Source organism: Brachyhypopomus gauderio, chromosome 7 (genome assembly GCF_052324685.1).
Source record: "Brachyhypopomus gauderio isolate BG-103 chromosome 7, BGAUD_0.2, whole genome shotgun sequence".
Classification (NCBI taxonomy): domain Eukaryota; kingdom Metazoa; phylum Chordata; class Actinopteri; order Gymnotiformes; family Hypopomidae; genus Brachyhypopomus; species Brachyhypopomus gauderio.
In genome coordinates this window covers 16189989-16210094 of record NC_135217.1, presented here as the reverse complement: position 1 = coordinate 16210094, position 20106 = coordinate 16189989, and the positions used below count along the sequence as shown (strand labels likewise).

At 42.8% G+C, this 20106-nt stretch overlaps 1 protein-coding gene across 1 annotated transcript in view; it reads left to right on the top strand.

The window, feature by feature from the left end:
• LOC143519051 (leukocyte elastase inhibitor-like) overlaps nt 1-6411 on the top strand; it is a 30161-nt gene extending 23750 nt beyond the window's left edge. The window contains exons 5-7 of the mRNA XM_077012090.1: nt 4485-4627; nt 5222-5389; nt 5560-6411. Coding sequence (XP_076868205.1) covers nt 4485-4627; nt 5222-5389; nt 5560-5970 — 722 coding nt within the window. The 3' untranslated portion in view covers nt 5971-6411. The remainder of the gene's footprint in view (nt 1-4484; nt 4628-5221; nt 5390-5559) is intronic.
• The last annotated feature ends 13695 nt before the right edge of the window (nt 6412-20106 follow it).

Genomic DNA, 20106 nt, shown 5'->3' with positions numbered 1-20106 from the left:
AAATAAACTGGATATTTTTTTTCGGCGTGAGATATCGGAAGTGTGGCGTGAGAGCGTGTGAAAACGGTCAAATGCATGTGTCTCACGCTCAATGCGTGAGAGTTGGCAACCCTGATAAAAGGCAAGGCATTTGAGAAGAGACTCAAATATTGTTGCAGCAGACTGGTCTGCTAGTTCAATGAGGTCCAGAAACATGTAGTGAGGTTCCCCATTTTGCAAAACCTGACATTTCAGATACACAATAAGTGCAGATTGATTACCAAGAGTAGTTGATTCATCAATCAGGATGGATATCTTGCCTTCCACCTTCTTCTTCCACCTTTTGATTGCAAGCAGATTTGCGCATCTCCTTTGCAATGTGCTCAACCATGCTTGTGGCTGTAAAGCGGGAACGCAGACCAATTCCTAAATCAACACCATTCAGTTCTTGTAATTCAATCAAATGTGGATGATCTGAGTAAGGTCTGTCTTGCTTTGCAAGAAAATAGGCACTCCTGAAAACTTTCTCAGTTTTGTCAATAAATGCCCTGTTGATGGTGTCCACATGAGTCTCTATTGCTTGCTCATCAGCTTTAATGGAAATCTTGTTGGCTATATTGTGTGAGGTTGAACCTTTATGTCAGTTTATATTCTTTCTCAATGATGCAAGCTTAGACTGCTGGCTATTACCATAGTAAGTGACACTGAAATTTTTCCATTCTGCAGCAATTGAAACTCCTTGTGGCTTGTGAATAGACAGATCAACTGATTCACAAATTTTGCAGCCCAATTTTCCCTCACGACAATCTAACCATGGAAAAGACTTTCTTGTCAGTCCACTGATCCATGGTCCAAATATCTGGATAAGATTTGTCTATACTTGGCAAGGGCATAGTCATTGCAGGTACAGGAATGACACTGTCCGTCTCCATGACTGCTGTAATGGCAGACTGCTGTTCTTCGAGTTGTGCTTGTGCAACTTGTTCAGTAGGAACATCTAGGGGCTGTAAGTCCGTCTTTGGTTTTTTGGAAAAGAAAGCAGTCAATTTGACTAGCTGTGAAATTTTAGATCGCTTCATCTCGACCTTGTAGTAGACTGAAATTTAAAACAACCAGAAGTCATACAGCAGGCATGCAGGCATGCATAAGATTTCAGCATCCTATGTGTAACGTAACAACCACGTTATCATTGTAGAACTACAAAATAATGTAAAAACAATGCAGGTTTGTTTGATCAAGATTCCCTATTCATCTTGTCCTGTTTTAAACTACTGCTACGCATTAGCTATCATAGGCTGATGCTGATGCATGACTGCATGTTTTGCCTTCAAAGTTAAAAATAATGGAAATTGTACATATTGATCATAAACATATCTTGCTTAACTGTAGACGATTGTATCACCGACCGCGAAACAGAAAATACATGATAAAAAATTTTTTCAAATCAGTTTATTTCAAATCTTCATCATTCATCTTCTTCATTCATCATCAACATCATCATGTAACTTAATTAAGCTGAAGGTGCTGGAAAATATTGAAAATGGAACTTCAAAGTGCTGTACAAGTGCTTGAATTTCACCTTGTAAAAGGTGGAGAAACCGGACTTTGTTCACTGCGCTGAAGCACGGCACGTGCAAAGTTACAAAAATCGAGAGGTGCACGACCTCGCGACGAAGCCACTGCGATTGCATCATTTTTGCCGCACGGACCCTCGCGCCGGTCGCGACGCGTCAAATATAAACCTAGCTTTAGACGTAACAGTCTCAGCAAGAGCAACATCCAGGGGGGTCGCGTCCCCCCCCGTTAAAATAAGTGAGGGGACGGTGTCCCCCCACGACCCCCCCCCCCCCACTACACCCCTGGTTATAGCACTCCCTCTCGTGTATTATTGCGTAAATAATTGATGTGTCCATTTGACACATCAATTATTACTCCAATAATTACCCAGCAGGCACAGGACATCACTTCGATGTCAGCCAGACGTTGGCCTCCAACGTTGGTCAGACGTTTAAATTTAGTTGAAAATGAAAATTGGGTTGACGTCAAAACCCGACGTCATATTAACATCAACATCCAACGTTGAGGAGACGTTGAATTAGGGTTGGTTATCAGTCAGTTATCGCTCAAAAATTAACGTCCGGTTGACAACAAGCTCCAACGTTATATAAGCGTTACATTTTAGTTGAAAATGAAATTCGGGTTGACGTCAAGATCTAATGTTATGGAGACATAAAATTAGGGTTGGTTATCAGTCAGTTAGGTTGACCTCAAACTTCACTACTGGACAGATGTTCATTTTTGGTTAGAAACAAAAGTTGGATTATCAGTCAAAAATCAACAATGTTTTTAATGTTATTTAGACATTTGACTGAAGTTGGAAATAAGTCAAGCTACCGTTACACCCCAAAGTTATCTTGACATTAAACTCTAAGAATAGATAGACATTGAATTTCAGTTGGAAATCAAAGTCAGATATTTGTCGAAAACAGATGTCAGGTTTTCATCAAGATCCAATGTTAGACAGATGTTGAATAATGGTTGGAAATGAAAACTGGATGTTTGGTTTATATTGTTAATTAAATTGAGTTATTAATTTTAAGCAGAGAAGTTAACCTTTACTAATGTGTGGATTAAATGGCATATACAACAGGATATCAAAACCCTTTTATTGAAATTATATGCTTACCTTGTTTTTAAGCAGTATATTCACAAAACAAAGTTTAATGTAACAGTATTCAAAATAACTATACAGAACTCCACCACCAACAGAAATTGCACAATCTCCACAATAGTCCTTTAAGTTTTTTTTTTTCTGCTGCCTCCACCCACTCTATCTGGGGCATATTTTAAACAAAAGGACACCGCAGCTGCAATGTTTGCCCCCGTTGCATCCGTGGTCCTCTGGACACTTTCTGTAAGAATGAATTGCATTTGTAAATCTTTGAGTAATACAGTAAGCAGTAAATCACCAAGTTGTAGACATTGTTGGTGGCCATTCACATTTAATACATTCTTAGTCCAGCTGGCTAAATTTAGGCATAATTATGTGAATGCCAGCAGCTTCCTTTTTTCAAGATAACAAAGAATGTAATCGGGTTTTTCTAGTATCCGCATGTTTATACTAAGAAAAGGATATATGCTTTTCACCTGTGACAACAGTGAAGTCAAACTTTAGCTAGCTAATATATTAGCTAATAGCTATGCTATTTTAGGCTATGAATGGCGCCAGTTAACCAAAAAGCAACTGCTGAGAACTAAAGAATCACATAAAACGCGAGCTCAATAGCCATGTACCATAAAATAAAAACCCATGACCAAAATGAATTTATATATTTTCCTCACCTTCCTTCACCTTCACCGTCCACAAACTCAGAACTCAGCTCCCGTGAACTGTGCGTGAAGTCCGACAGGCGCACCTTAGTCCTGTATCTTTCCGCCGCATGACTTCAGAGTGGAGGGACTAGTTCTGTTGCCTGACAACTGACATAGCTTTCAAATGTTTTAAATTAGATGTCAAACATTCAAGTCAAGTATAATAATATTATATCAATCTTATATCAATTATAATCTTATACATACTCATATTAATATCAGTATTTGATTATGTTAAAATGTCACGTCTAGCAGAAGTTATGATTCCGACGTTTACCAGACGTTGGGTTTTGGTTAACATAACCCACAACTAATTGTTTGTATTTTACATAAATTTGACATAAGAATGCGATGTTTGAGTGACGGTGGATTTTGGTTACGTATCATTACGACACAAAAACAACAAAATACCAGCGTCTACTGATGTTAGAATGTAACGTCGAGTAGACGTTAAGATTCCGACGTTTACCAGAAGCTGGGTTTTGGTTAACATAACCCACAACTAATTGTTGGTATTTTACATAAATTTGACATAAGAATGTGATGTTTGAGTGACGGTGGATTTTGGTTACGTATCATTACGACACAAAAACAACAAAATACCAGCGTCTATTGATGTTAGAATGTAACGTCGAGTAGACGTTAAGATTCCGACGTTTACCAGACGCTGGGTTTTGGTTAACATAACCCACAACTAATTGTTGGTATTTTAATTCAATTTCACATCAGGATATGATATTTGGAAGACGCGGGATTTAGGTTAGATAACATCATGACTTAAAACCAACAAAATATCAGCATCATATGTCGTCACAATTCTACGTCAAATTGACGTTAATATTAGACGTTATCCTGACGTTAATTTTTTGTCATCCGACGTCATGACCAACAGTCAACCAAAAATCAACGTCTGGTGACGTTGGTGGCCAGCTGGGTACCCAATCAAATCTTACTCCAAGTGATTTTGAAAAGTTGGTCACCCTACTTGTCAGTATATATTATTTTGTGTCATGGGGCTTATAAAATTTGAAAAATTGTTTATTTGTTAAAGTTCTTTGTTATATCTGATTTCTGAAACTGCAACAGTAGTGTGTTTACTATTTCAGTATCTTGTGTTTGAATGCTCAATATAGAAAAGATCAAGGACCTGCTGGCTAAAGGAGGCGTTAACAGTGCAACCAGTCTGGTCTTGGTGAATGCCATCTACTTCAAGGGCACCTGGGTGAATAAGTTCAAAGCGCAGGCAACCAGGGAGCTTCCATTTAAACTCAGCAAGGTAACTGGAAACCAATGCACCTCAAAAAGTGCTGTGATTGACAACCAAATGGAAAGTGTAGTCCAGTCCTCTGATAATCTTGATACTGATAAATATTCATTAATAATCTGAATTCTCTGCAGCATTACAGGGAATGTCACAGTATGTTTATGCTCATAATTGCTGAGCATATGCTCATAAAGACCAAATGCTTCCAAACCCTTTGAAATATGATGATGTATTGTTACAGTAATTGTCCAGTCTCCTATAATCTTTAAATATTGAAGGACACAAGCACACCAAATTTGGGTAACATCTGTTTCACTCTGTGGTCTTCAGTGTCTCATGACAGTGTCCAAAAGGGTTCAAAAAGTTCCAGCATTAAAATACGTATACCATACTTTTAAAATTTGTTCATAATAGCCTTTTGTCACATTTGGGGTTGCTTCAAATACCATCAAACAAAATACATTACAGCGAATCAGCAAACAGTAAATAAATGCAAAGTTTTTCATTGTTTATTGCAGAAAACATCTGCAGTATGCAGTAATAAACAGATGGGTCAGGCTTTGGAAGCAAGGCAGTTTCTAACATTTACTTGTGATTTACTTGCAGAACAAAACCAAGCCAGTGCAGATGATGCATCAGACTGACAGGTTTCCACTGGCCAAAATCCCTGATATGAGATGCCAGATTCTGGAGATGCCGTATGTGGGACAAGAAGTGAGCATGTTCATCATCCTGCCTAATGAGATAGCGGACAACACGACCGGCCTGGAGAAGGTAATGGGGAATCACACGCAAACGAGCTCAGAGCATGTGAAGCAGCTTAAACTACATATAATAGGTGCTGAAGAGGAAAAGGCAAATGGTATTCACAATAAACAAATAGCTGCACATTTACATCACACTAATAGCTGCACTTTGAATTGATCTATTTGCTTCTGTTTTAGTTGGAACAGACTCTCACTTATGAGAATTTCAAGGCTTGGACGCAACCCAGTGTGATGCACCAGGTGCAGGTGCAGATGGCCCTGCCCCGCTTCAAACTGTCAGAGACCTATGACATGAAGAGCCTGCTGGTCTGCATGGGCATGGTGGACGCCTTCAACCAGAGCAAGTGTGATTTCTCCCTTATGTCCTCCTGTGATGATCTGGTGCTCTCCAAGGTGGTGCACAAGTCCTTTGTGGCGGTGGATGAGGAGGGGACAGAGGCTGCAGCGGCTACAGCTGTCATGATGGTAGGAACTGGTCGCCCTCTGACCCCTCCAGAGAACTTTGTGGCAGACCATCCCTTCCTCTTCTTCATCCAGCACAAACCAACATGCACCATTCTCTTCTGTGGCCGATACTGCTCACCATAAACTCTCCTGCAGCCTTTAAACATGCATGACCTTCACTACAATGTTGAATATCTCGATATCTCTCACTCTATAGTAATTTAGTAATCTGCAGCACCAATAAACATTATAATCATTATAATAATATCTATAATCATACATTTAAGTTTGATTCTGTATGTTAACTTCAAATTGCATCACCCTCAATAGAGGACGTAATTTGAGTCCACATAACTCGATGGAAAACTCTGAATTATATTATTACTGTTCCCTTTTTCATTTCCATCACCTTTATAGCTGAAAATGTAGTCCTGTGTAAAACGTGATTTTATTGGTCAGTATCTTTTGAGGTTAACACAAGGTGGTTTAGGTAATGGTGCTCCTGTTAAACTGCTTAAGTTTTCACTTAATATGTTGTGAACAATCTTTGAAGACCATATGGAAATAAAACACTGTGTTCCACAATCCTTCTTGTTCTTTAATTGCGTCCTTCCTCTGTGATTTCTCAGAAAACCCATTATAACATAATAAGATTAACCGTCAAGTTAGCATCATTCACTGAAACACCTACAGCTGAGCAGTGGGTTTAGCTTGAATGCGTGTAGTAGCTACTTTGCTTACATTAAACATCACAAATCATATTGGAAATTTACAGGATGTGAACCTGAATCATCTGTTGGGTCACACAAAGTTGGAACAGCCTCATCTTTCAGGTGATTGTTAAACTGCAGTTTTTAACAGAGGCAGAGCTGGAGCATGACCCAGTATGTGGGGCCCTGCTACGATACGCACGGGAGCACTTTGGTGGTATATGCGGGGATGGTGGGCGTGACCCCCGAGTTTGGGAGTGAGGAGTCCGAAGAGGAGGAGACGGACTGCGGAGCCAGCTACTCCCTGTCCTGTGTACTCTACCCCCACGGAGTACTACGGGGAGGACACCAGCCCCCCTCCATCGGAGTGCTCTATCCCCATGGAGTACTACGGGGAGGACACCAGCCCCCCTCCATCGGAGTGCTCTGTCCCCATGGACAGGGCTTAATTTGAGCCGGATCCTGCCGGAACAGGATCCGGGAACTCTTTAATTTTGAAGCGCATGTTCCAGTAACTGTCTGCCTCGATCCGGTAACATTTTATGTCGTCTGCTGTTTGCGTTCCGGCATCTTTGATTTACAAATTAAGCACTGCCCATGGAGTACTATGGGGAGGACACCAGCCCCTTCCATCGGAGTGCTCTGCTCCCACGGAGTACTGCGGGGAGGAACCAAGCCCTCCTCCATCAGAATAATCAAATCAAATCAAATATATTTGTATAGCGCTTTTCACAACATATGTTGTCACAAAGCGCTTTACAGGATTTACAAGGTTAACAATACTATGGGTCCAAATCCCAAATGAGCAAGCCAAAGGCGACAGTGGCAAGGAAAAACTCCCTAGATGGTGGGGAATAGGAAGAAACCTTGGGAGGACCAAGACTCAAAAGGGAACCCATCCTCCATTGGGCGGCCCTGTAACACACAATACTCCCCGGAATACTCCGGGGAGACCGTGGAGTCATGGCCTCAGGTCTGGGAATCGAACCTGCAACCCTCTGGTCACAAGACCAGTTCCCTAACTGCCAGGCCATGACTGCCCGAGTCCAGAGGGAGGAGACAGAACGCGGCAGGTGTACCCTGCGCCGCACCCTCCGACGGCTTCCTAGACGACTGGTCGTGCACCCACCAAGAGGGCTGCCGGGGCATCCACCACACGCGGTGGAGGATCTGCTCCGACTGCGGGAGGTGGACCGCCCACTGCAGTGCCTGCAGGCCAGGGAGGGTTGTCTCCCTTGGCAGCCCTCCTGATGATGGGAAATGTGTTCCTGTGTGTGCCAGTACCTGTGTTTGTGTCTGTCCCTATGTTTATCCCGAATCCCTTTTTCCCTTTTGTGCCTCTGTGTGTTAGTGTTCCTGTTTGTATTTTTGTCAACGTGCCATTGTGTGTGTCTAACGTGTTTTCCCCCGTCTTCCCAGAGAGGGTGTTTTAGGCTTTTCGTGGCGGACTCTCCACCAAGAGCGGTCATCTCCCAGACGCAGAACTGAGGGCTCCGGATCCGCCCATCGGTGTGGGTTCGGGGCATTAGTCACTGTTGGCACCCCGGGAAGGGTAGTGCCCTTGGTGAGGGGCTCTGTCACGCTACAGCCCCTGACCCCTCCCCTTTGGGCATGTGTTTATGTCGTCTACGTCTAGACGTCTGCATCTGTGGATCTTTGTCGGTGTGGTTGTGTCTGAGTGTTCATTGGTCTCACCTGTGGCTCGTCTCGTGAATACTTGGGGCTTATGTGGCATTCGCGCAGTGTCCCGTGCTCGTCTTTGTCTCACACGTCTGCATTTATGTTACATGTGCGCTATCTGTGCTATTTTTTTTTGTATGAGATCAAAAGAGTTTAGCATCCTCATGAATTCTGAAGTGATTGGATTTGTGGATATATACGTGTGAATATTAAAATCACCAGAAATTAAAACATAATCAAAATCAATTAAAATCCTAGAAAGCATTTCTGCAAAATCTTCAAGAATATCTGTATGTAGTCTGGGAGAATGATAAGATACCAGTCAAAAGTACTGTTGATATATTCAAACGTAGAATGTTCCCCTAATGAGATCTGCTTACAGCCGAATGCTTTATGGTACAAACATGTAACACCACCACCTCTCTTATTAATGTTAGAGACATTAACATAGTTAAAGTCGGGAGGCAAAGCTTCATTTAGCACTACCGCTCCATTGCTATCAAGCCAAATCAAGTTAGAAAAAGAAAGTCCAGACAATAATCTTCAATTAATTTAAACATTATAAAAGACTTATTTGTGAGTGAGCGGACATTTAGTAAGTAGACTTTGAAGACTTTATGTGGTTGATTAGCATTGTGCCTTTCATTGGTATCAAATTTTGTTTGTTACAATATCTTGTACTACTATGTTTTCTTCTGATTCTTCTTTCTTCTAATACATGGTGTTATTCACCCTTTGGTGCACAGCAGGGCTGGACTGGGACAAAAAATCGGCCCTGGCATTTTTGGTTTAGACTGACCCCTCATAATTAGCGGAGCACAACCAACTTGTAATTTATGTATTTCTGGTATGACGTGGAAAAAAAATTACTGGTTAAAGTCATTGGATTCAATCCTAGCATTATTACATCACAATCACTTTTATGATTTTATTGAAATCATCTCTAATATGTATTTTCTGAACTTCTCTAATATAACAGCTCAATTCTAATTCTTCAGGTTAAAGGCACTTCCTCCTTTAAACAGCTATAACATGTAATTGTATCTGGCTACAAACAGCTGTTTTATGAATTCATGCAACGCAAATATGTCTTAAAAGCATTTGACACCGTTTTATTCAGTGGGGGCATATCTTTTGCTAATATTACTTTTATATTTTTTTACAATTACTGTAGTCATGCTTAAATTGCAAAGCTTTTATCTATCATTTATAAGTTTTAAAATCTGTAATTTTACTTGTTTGTGTGCTTTTTAAAACATGTTGAACCACAGCATAGAGCCTACAAATTCAAACTACAATGCAGCCTTTCAACACACCTTTAACCTAAATATCTAAAATGCTATAATAGCCTAAAATGGACACTTGCTGCTCATCCAACAGTTCTCAGTCTTGACCAATTGCTATTTTATCAGAATAAGGGTGCGTGGCTGCCAGATTTTGGGAAGTATGCAAATACCAATTAATATTGATATTAATCAATCACCATTGCTCATCATTCTCATGTAATAAAATCCGTGTTTTATCCTAACATTACTATCTGCTTACGTACTACACTTTCCCACTCAGACTGTCCCTCAGTTTCTCTTTCAGAAGCCTGCATCTCTGGCTGCTGCTCTCCCTGTCTGCTGCTGCTGTCTTCACCTACAGAGGACGCAGAGGCTACAGCAGCGAACATGTCTGTGATTTTTACACATTTTGTAGCATCTACATTGAGACTCTTCAATTTCTCCGTGCGCCCTTTCTGCTGCTTCTGTTGCTCCATGCTGCTTCTCCTTTAAAATGTAGCGGCCTGGTGGTAGGGAACTGGTCTTGTGACCGGAGAGTCATGGGTTCGATTCCCAGACCTGAGGTCATGACTGAGGTGTCCTTGAGCAAGGCACCTAAACCCAACTGCTCCCCGGGCGCCGGGCTAGGGCTGCCCACCGCTCTGGGCATGTGAGAGAGATTAGAGGACGGCATATTCCAAAAAAGTGATTTACGACTTTGACCTCTAGTTGACCCCCCCCCCCCCCCCCCCCCACACACACACTACCCCTCCCCACCCCAACTCATGACATCATCATCACATTAATCACGTCAAGACGACCAAAGAGTATTAAGTTGTGCTTTGAAATTTTGCTTGATAAGGTTATTTAAATCATTATTTTGATCTTCTTTGATGTTGACTCACCGGAGCCGTATAACCCTAGACACCTGCGACACACACACACACACACACACACACACACACACACACACACACACACATAAACAAACACGTGCACAAACCCTAGTCACACAGACCAGCGCTAAAAGATAGGGATCTCAGACACACACACACCTGTAGTCTCACACACACACACACACACACCCACTCCCCTGAACAGAACAGGAGGATCTCAGACACACACCCACTCCCCTGAACAGCACACACACACACACACACACACACACACACACACACACAGAACCGCGCATGCGCACACAAATATGCTTACTTTGAGTAACTTCAAACAGTTAACAAAACTATGATGAACCAATGAGGAGGCAATCTCAACAGACCAATCCGGGGTGCGTGTTTAGCGCGCGAGCATTTAAAGGGAGAGAGGGGAAACGTTTCCTTGAGGAGTCACCATGCAGTCTATGGTGGTAAGCGATTGTCCGTACGCTCCTAAAAAAAGTTTCAAGTGGAAAAGAAGAATCGATCCGATGGCGCACGGCGACACTCAACGCTACTGGCCTCTGAAAGATGAAAGGGGTGCCGGAGGGTACTTTTTTGACGAGAACACCTGCACGGTTACCTTCTTCACGATCCCAAGAACGGCCGGCCTTGTATTTGAGAATGCTACAGAGAAAGTGGAATACGATCTGTACGACTGGAAGGAGTTCCGAAGATGGCGTACGGAGTTTGAATACCTTGTGGAGAGAGGAGAAGTGCCGCTTCATACTATTAAGGAGCACGAATGGAAAGGTTACAGAAGCCCGTACCACGTTTTCAACATCCTCGCCGAGGGAGTAGTAGACCTCTGTTTGGCGGTGACCTGCTCGCGTAAACGCGGGGCTCCCGGAGATGACGTTGGGAAAAATGGTGAGGTGAAGTACGGGCGTCTCAACTGGTACCACATGCTAAAGTATTTCGCCATGGTCGATAATCTGTTCAAGAATATGATGAAAAACATGGGCATTGAAACTATTAAGACGAATCTGTACGGCATGTTTGAGGAGTGCAAAGAAGAAAAAGTCGTGCCTCCGTCGCAAATCATCGAGGAACCCTACGAGGAGGACTCCTCCCACTCCTCATCATCCGATATAAATGAGCCGACCATAGCCGAGCAAGACAAACTGGTCATCATCGACAAACTGGTCATCATCGACATGGCGAACCTAGAGGAGGATCTCCAGACCTCTTCCTCGTCGAGCTCTAATGACGACGAAGAACAGCCTCCTTCAGATCCTGAAGATAAAGAGAACGTGCCTCCCGAAACACCTTCAGTCGAAAAAACAGCCGATGAGATAGACGGCGTTCTCAGCACGAAGGTGCTAAAGATCATTCGAACCGTGATCGGAACCCTGCTGGATGGGATTATCGATAAGGATATCAAGGAAAACTGCAACGGATGCGCTATCGATCACCCGAGTCAACGTCAGCACCAATGCCTGAGCGACCCTGACCCTAGCTATTTCTGTCTGAACCTACCCAAGCTGCTTAAGAAGGTGTTCAAGCCGTGGTTCCCGCAAACGGTGACTGTAGCGCTGAATATGTGCGGTGTCTCAAATCCACCTCCTCACAGCAAGATCTCCGCCGCTGCTGAGGCGATGATGATGGAGCTAAAACACGAAAGTAACATCAAAGATGCTCTGAGAGAGATTGAAGAGCAAAGTCAGGATCTGTGCGAGGACCTGCAGGAGCGCCTTAAGGACATTTGGACGCTGCAAGAAACCATGGCCCTTGACGAGTCGTCTGAAAAAGAAGCCTCAACAGTCTGAAAATTGAGAGGAAATGTTCTAAACTATGGGAAACCTGGTCAGCAGGCGTGACGGTTCTACATCCGAGAACAATCAATTAATAAGGGACATGATCTCTTTGTTCAGCAACACCGTCGACGTCACAGCTTACGATCTCGCCGATGAGAGATTATCTGCTTTAAAAAAACTGATGTGTGTAGTACGGGAATCTAGCGGTCTATGGAGTTCTCTGATCACCGAAGCCAATAATACTAGTTATCCGACGCATACGTATATATCACGCATTCTTTCTTGCATGTTTGAAAAACCCTTTGTATGTAAAGACGCTCACCTATTATGCATTTTCACCTTTGTAACTGACGTGTGTGTTTTGAAACTAAGTAAAGATGAAAAGGTTGATGTAAAAGAAGCCTTTGAACATACTCTTTCATTATTAAATGAACATAATATAAATGTAATCTCTTTTGCCAAAAGTTTGTTTATGAAACCATAAAGCATTGTAACCTCATTTGCCAATTTCTTTTTATAAAAACTATTAAGCAATGTATCCTCATTTGCCATTTTCTTTTTATAAAAACTATTAAGCAATGTAATCTCATGTCAAGTTTTGTTTTATAAAAACTATTAAGCAATGTAATCTCATGTGCCAAGTTTGATAATAAAACCACGAAACAACGTATTTGTTGCATCATTGTATTCGGATCAACATGACCGAACGTTTGCTGAAAAAGATTTACTATACCCCCTCAAACCCCGGGTCTTACGGTGGGGTAGCGGGTCTGCAAAGGAGCGTTGAGGAGAAGACCGGTAAAAAAGTAGATGCTGAAAAAATCAAAACCTGGTTAGCGGCGCAGGATGCTTACACTCTACATAAACCGGTCTCAGGGAAATTTAAAAGAAACAGAGTAGTCGTGAAACACATTGACGAGCAATGGCAAGCCGATCTGGTAGATATGTCTGGCTTATCGGAGCATAACGACGGCGCAAAGTTCATGCTAACCTGTATAGATATACTATCCAAATACGCGTGGGTGCGCGTCCTAAAGAACAAGACCGGCGTCGAGGTTACCAAGGCCTTCGAATCGATTCTCAAGGAGAGGAGGGTTCCTAAAAAACTTCAGACCGACGAAGGGAAAGAATTCTTTAACAACAGATTCCAGGCATTAATGAAAAACAATAACATCGTTCACTTTGCTACCGGGACCGGACAGAAAGCCTGCGTGTGTGAGCGGTTCAACAGGACGTTAAAAACCAGAATGTGGAGATACTTCACGGCCGTCAATACGAGAAAATACGTAGACGTGGTGCAAGACCTGGTTCACGCCTACAACCGCAGCTATCATAGCAGCATCAAAATGAAGCCCTCAGAAGTGAACGAGGGAAACTCTTTCAAAGTTTTTAAAACCCTGTATGGATTGTTTGCGCCGAGAGAGCAAAGAAAAAAATTGAGTTTCAAGTTTAAAGTCGGCGATACCGTTAGAATTTCGCGATTAAAACATCAGTTTGAGAAAGGTTACGTACAGAACTTTACGGATGAATATTTTACCGTTTCTGAACGAATAGGGAGAGATCCTCCCGTATACAAACTGCAAGATTACGACGGTGAGAATTTACAAGGAACCTTTTACGAGCAGGAGCTGCAAAAGATTATACTCGGTAAAGATAAGGCTTTTAAAATAGAAAAGATTATATCTGAAAAGACTAGGAACCGAAAGAAGATTTGTCTGGTCAAGTGGGTCGGATGGCCGGACAAGTTTAACTCGTGGATTCCTGCCGAGGAAGTCCGCGACATCGTGAAAGGATAAAAGGAGGCGTTGTACTTTTGCATAAAATTATAACTCCGTAATCATGGAGGAAAGCGGATTCTTCGTTACTCTCCCGAGCAACGCTTCGAGAGGCATATACCCCAATAACAGAATTTCGTGCTACAGGACGCATTTCTTAAAACCTATAGAGTTGTCTGGTGAGTGGGAGGTAGCACTCGCGGAGGTGCAATATCCTAACACGTGGTTCAATCTGCATGAGAAGAACGGCATGGAACCTACCTTTATAGTTAGAAGGGAAGGCGTCGAGAGCAAGAGGTTTTTTATTTCGCAAGGGTATTACGATGACATAAACCTCATCGTAAAGGAAATGAATAAGAAGATGAAATCTTTTGACCCCGAACTAAAGTTAGAATACCGTCCGTTGATAAACAAAATCCGACTTGCGGCCTCCATCAAACCCTATTGTTTGGAGGCTAAAGGTAACCTTTCGCTTATTCTCGGTCTGGCATCCAAACACCTCATGCAGGAAGAGCCGGAGGCACCCTTCCCTATGGATCTTCGCGGAGGGATTTACTCATTGTTCATGTATACCGATATTATACAATATCAGAGAGTGGGGGACAGCTTTGTGCCTCTGTTGAGATGCGTACATATAGGGGGGAATAAACACGATTTCGTCACAGTATCGTATGATAAGCCACACTACGTACGTGTTACCAAAGCTCTCATAAACGATATAACCGTCAATCAAATCCGATCAAAATATCGAAGTACCTTTTCAATACGGGAAAGTTATAGCTAAACTTCACTTTAGACCGGTAAAACATTCATTCTGCATTTGAAGAAAAGAAAGAAAGAAAAAAAATGCATCGAACGAGTTACGGAGATCCTCAGATCTATGTGGACTACTATAAGCATCAAGCCGGAAATGGTCTTCCGGGGTTCCAAGGGTCCCCGGTCATGTATGGGGCGGGACTCGGTGGTATGTTCAAATCGCTTTTTAGGATGGCGGTTCCCCTTATCAAAAGAGGATTCTCTATTGCAACGCCTCATTTAAAAACCGCCGCGAAAGGGATAGTAGGCGACGTGATTAGCAACATTGTGGCCAAGAAGCAAGAGGGATCGGGACTCGCCGCCATTGCCCGCAGGAACGCTAGGTGTCCTCGCGTCATCGTATAAAAAACGCAACGTCGTCGCGAGTAAGGTCAAAGTGAAGAATAAAACCAAACGAAGAAGCGGTAAACGTCCTTCCTCCGACAACAAAAGAAAACTGAACATCTTCTAGAACAGCTATGGCCTTTCTGCATAGTATGTCGGCCGAATGCGCCAAAACGGAACTGGATATCTTCACTCTGCCTTATACTCAAACGAGTATCGAAAAGTACGCGTACGTGGAAATACCACCGCTTTCATCCGTTGCAGATGGAGGGGCGCCGATAGATTTTTACGTAGCGGGTAATAGCGACGATTACCTGGATCTCAACAACACTTTTTTATACCTAAGATGTAAAATCACAAACCCTGACGGAACCGACATAGCCGCCGACGCAAAGGTCGGCGTCGTGAACTACCCGATAGCCTCCCTTTTTTCACAAGTGGACGTTATGCTAGGAGACCGACTCATCAGTCAGTCGAGTAATACGTACCCTTACAGAGCAGTCATGGAATGCCTCATGAATTACGGCAAGGACACGCTGGAGACTCAGTTTTCAAGCGGTATGTTTTACAAGGACACTGCGGAGCATATGGATGCTACGGACCCGGCGGGCCGGAACATGGGTCTCAGAAGCAGAGCCGCGTTTAGCGGCGAAAGTAGTCCCTTTGACCTGATCGGATACATTCACTCCGATATATTTTTTCAGGATAAATTTTTACTGAACGGAGTGGATCTGAAAATTAAATTTGTAAGGAGTAAGGACGAGTTTTGTCTGATGAAAGAAGGACAGACGGACTACGTTATAAAAATACTCACGGCTTCTCTTTTTGTGAAAAAAGTCACCGTGTCTCCCGCTGTGAAGTTGGGCCACGCGCACGCGCTTCTGAACGCCACAGCCAAGTACCCCATGGAAAGGGTGTGCATGAAGACCTTCAGTTTACCCGCGGGGAGCCGCGTATGCACCCAAGAAAATCTGTTCCTGGGCCCTCTTCCAAAAACCGTCGTTATAGGAATGGTGGATAACGACGCGTACGTAGGAGCCTACAATAAAAACCCCTTTAATTTCAAACACTACGACACAGAGTTTATCGCACTCTACGTGGACGGAACCCAACATCCCGCTAAGCCTTTTCAACCGAATTTTCAAGCCGGTAACGCCGTTCGCGAATATCACTCGCTAATTCTGGCTTCGGGAAAACACCTTAAAGATCAAGCTCTTTCCATCGGTCGTGAAGAGTACATAGGAGGCTACACATTGCTGGCTTTCAATCTATCCCCCGACGATGAAGGAGGGCAGCATCTGTCGCTGATAAAGTCCGGAAATATGAGAATGGAACTCCGGTTTAAAAATCCTCTGCCGAGGACCATAAATCTCGTTATTTACGCAACGTTCGATACCATACTGCAAATAAATAACCACCGTAACGTGCTCATCGACTACCAATAAAAACGCATGGACACCGGAGAACTTACCGAGGTGATGAGAAGCTGCCGCGCTTTGGAGAAAGTCTTTTCGGGAGTGGTTCCCTGCGACCGGCTACCTAGCATTAAGCTGAAACGCTTTCCCGCCATGTTTGTCGTAAACACGCACCCCAGTCATATGCCCGGGGAGCACTGGTTGGCCCTGTGTCTGAACGACGAAAGGTCCGGAGAATTTTTTGATTCTTACGGTAACCCTCCAGACTACGAACTCTTTCCTAAATCTATTTATTCATTTATGAAAAAGAACTGCAAAGAAATAAGACATAACTCTACACAAGTTCAGAGCTTTGATTCCGTTTGCTGCGGCCCTCACTGCGTTTTCTTTTTATGTCAAAGGGCTAAAGGAAGATCGTTTAATCAAGTTATATCGAATTATAAGGACGATGTAAAAATCAACGATAAAATGGTTGTAGCTTTTGTCAAAAAAATGTACACTAGACTGAATAAGAGATGTTCCGTTACTTGTAATCAGCGAGCGTGTTCCGGTGAAAAGTTTAAATGCTCTGTAAAAGATTAGACGGACGCCATTTTGTCTTTTAGTATTTTTTATTAATAAATTGTAATTACAATGAACAAATAAACGATACAACCGCCTATTGTTGTCTTTATGTCCTTAATCAAAATTCACCCACGCCGAAGAGTTAAAAGCATAATCAGAACTCAAGCTAGTTGAATCAGAACTAGATGAATCGGAACTAGCAGGGGCGAAACTCGTCGAGTTTTTAATGGTCGACACTTTTTGACGTACGGCGTCATTAGGAATGGTGGAATACGGTACATTTAATGTAGCTACCGTGTGTAGTATTTCATTCCAGCCTAGGGGGCGTCTGTTGTCGGGTATCTTGTGGGTAGCCGTGAGGTTTTTAATCAAGTCCAGCATGTGCGAGCCTTTAATCGTTTTTCCTTGGAAAACAAGCTCTCCCTCATCATTCCACGATGCCGTTTGACCCGATTTAGCTATTTTGTCCAGAATGTAGGAGGCGTTTTTTCTGGCTCTCGCCGGTACGTTTTCGATAACCTCTTTTACCATCTCGTCCTTGGTCACGCTTAGATCTACCGGTTGATCCTGTATCTGGCTGATCGGTTCCTTGGGGAGGGATAGGGTTAATCGCGACGTTTCTTCTTCTTCGCCTCTTTTAACGACGTTTAAAAATCTTTGCAAAGCCGCGGAGTAAAGTTTAGCCTTGTCGTAGGGATTCATGTCCGTCCTAGATAAAATGTGACGCATAACCGCGTCTAAATCATTTTCAACGGTCCGTCTTATATTTTCTTTACCCGTCGACGCATTTTTAAGCATATCTAATTGATGTTGAGGAACCAAATACATCTTCTCAGCAGTCTCCATTTTTTTTTTATCCTTTACCCGATAGCAGGCTGCTTATAAAGGGAACGGCTACGCTGAGCAGAGGGAGAAGGAAACCTCCGTGCTGGTTAATAGCTTTTCTCTTTGTAGCTACAGAAGCTCTTTTATTCGCAAAAAGTTTTATCCACTTTTTCTGTCTTTTCAAAACACGGTACTGTTTAGCGGTCAGAGGAATGTTCCCGCGGAGCAGATTAAAAGCCAATTCGCATATAGAAAGTATGAGTTCCGGCGAAGCTTCGTGTAATATAACCTTCCTACGTCGGGGTTGTGACTTATATAAGGTTTTCAACGCGGGTAGGTTCGTCCTTAGTCGAGCCGACATTTTCTTTCCCGGCGTTATTTGAATTTTTTCTTCTTGGGGACGTACACGGCGGGGTTCTCCCAGGAAAACGTGCTTGACCTAAGACGGAGCTCCTCTGGCGTTTGAGCTTTCAAGTCTACTAATAAATAGCCGTAAGGTTTAGAGGCGGCGTCTTGAAAGCACTCTATAAAGTATTTTGAGTTTCCTGGGTACATTTGACGCGCCAGTACGCTGATCTGCGACTTGTCTCTGGGATTTTTAAATAAAACCATGTAGTTTGCATTCAGGTTGATGGTTCTACTAGTCTTACCTTGAAAGAAAAGATTTTGCACCAAATACAAAACGCTCAAGTTTCTGTGATGCGTGTATTTTGTAAACGCTTTTTCAATCTCGTCGTTTTTGCTGGCATCGTTCATGAGATCGTCCAAAATGAGAAGGTTAGTCCTATCTATAGGAAACACCCAGCTAACAAAAAAACGTCCCGAGGACGTCCCGCGAACCAACACTGCGAACGTCCTCTGGACGTTTTTTTGTAGGGTCGCCAAAATGTTTCAGGGGACGTTCAGTGGACGTTACAAAGGACGTTTGTAGGACCACCTGGAAACATCCAGAGGACAATGAGCGGACGTTTAAGGAACGTCCTTTAAACGTCTCTTATGTGTTAAATTGTTTAGGTCTACTTCTTATGTTACTTCTAAAACAACTTAGATTTTATTGATTTAGTAAATCCGGGTATTGCATATGGAATAAAAATGAACACACAAGAAGTGATGGGCTGTAAACAAGTTATTATTTTTTATTTGAAATGCGAAAAAAGTGTCTGATGTGCGCATTTTGAACGCCGTTTCAAGCCTCCTTTTCACACGTTTCTTGGGGTGAAGCCTAAAATAGACAAAGATACACGTTTGTTAACATTTAATTTTGTGACCTCTAGTTATAATAAAGCGTTCGATAAATGAAGTAATTTGAACGTTTTGCTTGAAGAACATCAGCTACTCAAATCAATGCTAACCCAGCTAGGTAGCTATAGTTGGCATTAACTTGTTAATGTGGCTAGCTACTTATAGCGAATGCTATCGTCGGCTGTTATCTGTGGCTGAGACCATCAACATCAGTTAACGTTACTTACTATTGAAGTCTTAATGCAGTGATTCATATAACTTTATCATTTGGTAGCGTAGCGTAGTGATAATTTAGCTCTAGCCATGACCATATAGAAATAATGTCCAGCCACAGATGGGCATCCGTTTTTGGTACAACTGTTTGATTTTGCTGATCGGGTTTTATGATTATCCAGAGGGGTTAGCTGAGGGTTTATTAAAATCACCTCATACATTAGCCGCAACTCAGAAGATAAATTTACTAAGATATGTATTTACTAGCTAACCATATTTTAATCAAATGTAGGTGACTCACCTTGAATTTAAAATAACGGCTTCTGTCAGAACATTCATGTTAGCTAACGTTCCTACGTCGCGAGAAGACGGCTCGTACGTTTATGTTCCCGCTTGCTAATCCTCTAGTGAGTAAAACTCTAAATCAGCTGACTGCCTTTCACGCACGCACCATGACAACGGTCGCGGGACCACGTCCGGACGTTCTCAAACGTTCTCTAAATGTAACAAAAATAACGTTATTTCAACGACTATACGGGGACGTCACCGAACGTCCTGTGAATGTATCTTTGGGAACGTTCCGCCAGGACTTCGAGGGGACCTGCTGGGAACGTCCGTTATGGCCTAGGAACGTCCTATCGCGAACGTTATAAAAAACCTCTAATAAGAACGTCCGCGAACGTCCCCGGGACATTCACTGTTTGCTGGGCAGTTGGTCGTCACACAGAGATTCGGGTATTCCTTGAACAAAGCGAACATTTA